The sequence below is a fragment of the Mobula hypostoma genome, chromosome 5, assembly GCF_963921235.1.
Source record: "Mobula hypostoma chromosome 5, sMobHyp1.1, whole genome shotgun sequence".
NCBI classification, from domain to species: Eukaryota; Metazoa; Chordata; class Chondrichthyes; order Myliobatiformes; family Myliobatidae; genus Mobula; species Mobula hypostoma.
The window spans coordinates 3247598-3253597 of record NC_086101.1 but is presented as its reverse complement, the minus strand read 5'-3'; the positions used below and the strand labels follow the sequence as shown (position 1 = coordinate 3253597).

Sequence of the window (6000 nt, the reverse complement as noted above, 5' to 3'; positions counted from 1 at the left end):
ATAAATTATTTATATAAAGTCAATAACATCATAACATTTTAAGTCACATTTGGCTATTAAACAGTGCATATTTTCCTCATATGAACATATAAAATCATTAGAATGCACCAATATCGGTGAATCAGTGGGAGCCCTGGGCTTGTTTCTCTGCAACAAGATGGTCCCATCGAGGAGTGGCAGGAGACAGCAATACTCGAAGGGGGTTCCTTATGGAATGACTTCATGTGCATTCAAGTTCCAACAATGGGCCAGACAGGGATGAGGAAAGGTGCAGCTGACTCATAACGTTTCCTCGCACATGCTTTGTGGCCTGGTATCGCAAATATAAAAAATGTACAAATGGTTTCAGTTTGTTGTACATCCCCTGACGAGCTGCCAGGAGGGCACGGGTCAGCAGGCCAACTTCCTAGAAAACATGCAATGAGACTGGCTGAGAATCTGCCAGTGCAAGTGGGGCCGGAGGTCGGAGACGGTCCGTGCCAGGGGCCGGGGGCCGGGGGCGGCCCGCGCTGGGGCTGGAGGAGCAGGTCTTGTTTTGTTCCTTGTTCTGCTGTTTTGTCGTCCTCTGTGTTGTTGTGCGAAGCATCGTGGTCCTGTGGTGTTGGCGCTGAAATGCGTGGCAACGTTTGCGGGCCGTCTCCGGCACAGCCTATGGTTGTGCCGGTTGTTAACACAAAAGGTGCATTTCCATAAAACCAGGAGATACAGGAGCAGAGTTCGGCCACTCGGCCCATCGAGACTGGACTGCTCCACCATTTCATCCCTCTTAACCCCACAACCTTTCAACCCAACCCAACCCTCCAAACTCAGCTTTAAGTGCACCCAGCCGTCTGTGGCGATGAATTCCACACATTCCCCACCGTCTGGATTGAGAAATCCCTCCTCGCTCTAAACAGATGTCCCCCGATTCTGATGCTGTGCCGTCTGGTCCCAGACTCCCTCACAGGAAGAAACATCCATTTCATATCCACTCGTACAAATTCAACGTCCATTTGATAAGCAAATGAAGTTGATCTGACCTGAGATGGGGGGGCTGGTGGTAAAGAGAAACCTGGATTGCAGACAGACACCCTTCAGAGGCAATTGTGGACATCAAACCTCATTAGGCATTCTGGCATAATTACTAACCAGAAAGCTATTTACATTCAAGAAAAGGCCAGTCAGCCCATCAAATGCTTTCAGCACCGCTGGCTACTTCTCCTAAACAGCACAGGGTTAAACCCGCCTAAAACAAGGGCAGGGGTGGTGAACAATTCACAACAGGCGGTCACCCCTGTCACACTGAAACATCCCCTCACCCCAGACACACAGGAGTCCCCTCAGGTCCCAGTTATCCACAGAGAAACAAAAAGCCTCCCGGATTATCCATGGGGTCGGGAGAACTCATTCCTCCAATTGGACAGGGGTGATTCGCAATGGCTCCGGGCATCTCCAGGGGCAGAAGAAGGGGTAGATGGGTTCGACAAACGTGGCGGCGAAGGAGTGTAGCTTCTGTTTCCGGACAGCGTCGTGGAAGGAGACGATACCCTCGTCGTAGTTCAGGAAGATGCCGATGATGGCGACCTTGTCCTCCAGGTTCAAGTCTTTGTTTTCCAAGCCCTTCACTTCATACCTGTCCCAGCAATGGCTGATGCACCAGTAGCCTTCCTCCGGGCGCAGGGTGACCCTGCCCTTGCGATCTACCGAGTTCCTGGCCACCCCCAGGTCCCAGTTGGGGCACTCGACCACCGACACCTCCCAGTAGTGTTTACCCGCCTCGAAGGCCTGCGTGCCCAGCAGGAATGGGTACCGATCGAACCTCCTGTCATTCTCAGTGACATTGCGCCAGCCGCCCGCGTCTCGGACAGCTGTCCCATCCTCAAACACCTCCAGGTTTCCATTGGCAGTCTCGGGGTCCAGGCGGACTGTGACTGTAAGTGGAGAGCTGTCAGAGTGGGTGGCAGGAATCTGGGGCCTCTCACATCCTCCTCCCACCTTAAGCACATGCCCTCTTGTGTCAGACATTACTACCCCAGGAAAAAGAATACCGTCTGTGCTTCTCATAATCTAATTAACCTCAATCAGATCTCCCCTCAGCATCCGCCACTCCGGTGAAAATAGCCCACGAGCCTATCGTGACAGCACATGCTCTCTAAACCAGGCAGCATCCTGGTGAATCTCTTTCGCACCCACTGCAAAACCTCAACATTCTTCCTATAATAAAGCAACCAAAACTGTGTGCAACACTCCAGATGTGGCCAAAGCTGGGGCTTTCTTGTGTTTTTTTTTGCAATTTAAGCTTCTTTTACACTTGCTCACATTTGAAAAATTGCCTGTCAGTGTGTAAACTTTCTGTCACAGGGCATACTGGAGTTTGTACAATCACCTGTCAGTCAGTACGCTTTCAGTCACAGGGTAAACTTGAGTTTGCACAATTGCCTGTCTGTCTGTAAACTTTCTGTCATGGTGTATACTCGTGTTTGTACAACGCCTATCAGACTGTAAACATTGTCACAGTTCATACTGGTGTTTGTATAATTGTCTGTAAACAAGCCTTAGGTCATGCAGAATACGTGTCTTTACAATCGCCTGTCTGGTTGTACAGGAGTGTACATTTTTGTACAATCACTTGTCAGTTTGTAAACTTTGTCACATGGACTACTGCTGTGTGTACAATTGCATGTCAGTCTGTAAACTTCTAGTTACACGCTATCCTTGTGTTTGTACAATCACATAAGTCTATAAGCTTTCAGTCATGGAATATGCTTGTGTTTGTATAATTGCCCGTCAGTCTGTAAACTTTCTGTAACGGGGTATACTCGTGTTTGTACAATCGTCTGTCAGTGTGTAAGTGTTCTGTAACGGGGTATACTTGTGCTTGTATCATACTGTAGCCAAGAAGGCTCAGCAACATTTCAGCTTCACATGACTAGAGGACGTAGGAGCAGGAACAGGATATTTGGCGCATCGAGTTTTGCTCTCCCATTCCATCAAGGCTGATTTACCATTCCTCCCAAACCCATTCTCTTGCCTTCTCCCCACAACCGTTCATGTCCTTACTAATCAGCTACCTATCAACCTCTGCTCTAAGTACACCCAGTGACTTGGTTTCCACAAATTCTCCTCATCTGGCTAAAGGAATTTCTCTTCACCCTAGTTCTAAATGTATGTCCCTCTGTTATGAGGTTGTGCACCCTGGTCCAAGACTCAACTACCATGGGAAATATCCTCACCACATCTACTCTATCTAGGCCTTCGATACCCGCCCCCCCCCCAATTCTTCTAAACTAGAGCGAGTACAGGATCAGAGCCATCAAACGCCCCTGATCCATTAACCCTTTCATTCCAAGGATTATTCCCATGCAGCTCCTCCGGTCGCTCTCCGATGTCAGCACATCCTTTCCCCGATCAGGGGCCCATATCTGCTCACCATACTCTAAGTGTGACGTGAAAAATGCCTTGTAAAGGCTCAGCATTGTATCCTTGCTTTTATATCCTGGTCCTCCCAAATGAATGCTAACATTCCATGCGTGTTCCTCACCACAGACTCAAACTGCAAATTAACCCTTCGGAAATCCTGCACAAGGACTCCCAGCTCCCTTTTGCCTGTTTTTTCTACCTTCTCTCCATTTAGGAAATAGTCAACACTTTCATTTCTTCCACCAAAGTGTATGACCACACATTTCCCAACACTGCATTCCACCTACCATTTCTTTGCCCATTCTCCTAACCTAATTCCTTCTGTAGCCTCTCTACTTCCTCAAAACTACCTGCCCCTCCACCCATCTTCAGATCATCTGCAAAGCCATCAACCCCACCATCCAAATCATTGCCATGCAACGTCAAAAGAATCCATCCCAACACAGATCCCTGTGGAACACCACTAATCACCGGCAGCCAGTCAGAAAAAGCTCCCGTTATTCCCACTCTTTGCCTCCTGCTAATCAGCCACCGCTTTATCCGTGCTACAATCTCTCCTGTAATACCACGGGCTCTGATCTTGTTCAGAAGACCCAGGTGCAGCAGAACCCTGACTCACTTTCCTAAAACCCAGATTCACTTAATGGGAATCACTTTGGATGTTAGTGAGAAACAAGGTTTAATTACCACAAATCCCAACCCCCACCCCCCCCCAAACTCTCCCAGTGAAACATTAGCGCCTAATCCCACCCCTCCCAGCGGGAAGTTAGATCCTGACCATCGCTTCTGAACGGCGGCTCTCCCAACCTCGAGAACGACAGCTTCATCAGAAGGGACGTCACGTTCCCGATATGTATCCACCCCCCCACCCGAGACGCCAGACTAGGATCTGCTCTCCCGATTGATGCCTCGCTCCAAGTCACTCCCCACCACTCAGAATCACCCCCCCATCCCCCAAATTAACTGCATTCTACACCGTTCCTGGGAATCTCCACTGTCACACAATCCCCCCATCCTGCTTTTCGCCAATGATGCCTTCCCCCACTGCCTTGCCTTAAAGAGAGCTTCTCACCCTTGGGTTTCCACAGCACGTCACCCCTCCCACCTCCCTCTCCCTGCTTATCGTGCTTCAGTTCCTGTGGGGGGGGGTTATCAGGCCCTTCAATTGACCACCCCACCCCCACAACACACCCCGACAGCACCAGGCCTACCTGCACATCGCAACATCTTTTCCCACTCTGGAAGAGACGGTGGGGGTGGGGGATAGAGGAGAGAGAGGGAAAAAACAATATTAATGTCAACAGAATACAGAACAGCCACTCGGCCCATCCAGTTCTGCTGGACCCCCAGTCAGTTCCAAAGACGTACAGGTTATGGTAGTAAATGAGGGCAGGCAATGGTGATGTGGCAACACTTACCCAGCACAGTCCTTTATTTAAGGTCACATGACATAGCAGCAGATTTGGCCAACTGGCCCATCGAGGCTGACTTATCCCTCTCAAACGCGTTCTCCTCCCTTCTTCCTCTAATCTTTGACGCCCTAAGTACCTACCAATATCCACTTTAAATATACTCAATGACGTGGCCTCAATTATATTAATAGATGAAAGATATTTATTTAGAGATACAGCACAGCAACAGAGCAGACGGCCCAATAAGCCCACACTGTCCAATCACACCCAGTGAACAATTCACCATGGTAACGGGTCTGGCCCAATGAGACCACACTGCCCAATTACACCCAGTGAACAACTCACCATGGTAACGGGTCCGCACTGCCCAATTACACCCAGTGAACAACTCACCATGGTAACGGGCCCACACTGCCCAATTACACCCAGTGAACAACTCACCATGGTAACGGGTCCGCACTGCCCAATTACACCCAGTGAACAACTCACCATGGTAACGGGTCCGCACTGCCCAATTACACCCAGTGAACAATTCACCATGGTAACAGGTCTGGCCCAATGAGACCACACTGCCCAATTACACCCAGTGAACAACTCACCATGGTAACGGGCCCACACTGCCCAATTACACCCAGTGAACAATTCACCATGGTAACGGGTCTGGCCCAATGAGACCACACTGCCCAATTACACCCAGGGAACAACTCACCATGGTAACGGGCCCACACTGCCCAATTACACCCAGTGAACAATTCACCATGGTAACGGGTCCGCACTGCCCAATTACACCCAGTGAACAATTCACCATGGTAACGGGCCCACACTGCCCAATTACACCCAGTGAACAATTCACCATGGTAACGGGTCCGCACTGCCCAATTACACCCAGTGAACAACTCACCATGGTAACGGGTCCGCACTGCCCAATTACACCCAGTGAACAATTCACCTACCAACCGGTACGACTTTGGACCGTGGGAGGAAACCAAAGTGGTCACGAGAATGCCGAGAGCGGTACAAATTGGACCTGGGTCGCTGGTACAACTTGGACCCTGTTGATCATCTTCATAAAACGATGCATTTCACTGTGTCTTGAAGTACGAAGGACAAATATATCTAATCTTTCAATCTTTGGCGTTGTTGATCAATTTTAATTCTAGTTTCCGGTATTTGCAGCCCCATCCCACTC

General features: G+C 49.5%; 1 protein-coding gene across 2 annotated transcripts in view; it reads right to left on the bottom strand.

Moving 5' to 3' along the window:
- LOC134346500 (butyrophilin subfamily 1 member A1-like) overlaps window positions 1-6000 on the bottom strand; it is a 47146-nt gene continuing 41146 nt past the window's right edge. For both annotated transcript variants that reach the window (XM_063047882.1, XM_063047883.1), the window contains exons 12-13: window positions 4611-4637; window positions 1-1910 (exon numbers count right to left, since the gene is read on the bottom strand). In XM_063047882.1, the coding sequence (XP_062903952.1) occupies window positions 1384-1910; window positions 4611-4637 (554 nt within the window). In that variant the 3' untranslated portion in view covers window positions 1-1383. The remainder of the gene's footprint in view (window positions 1911-4610; window positions 4638-6000) is intronic.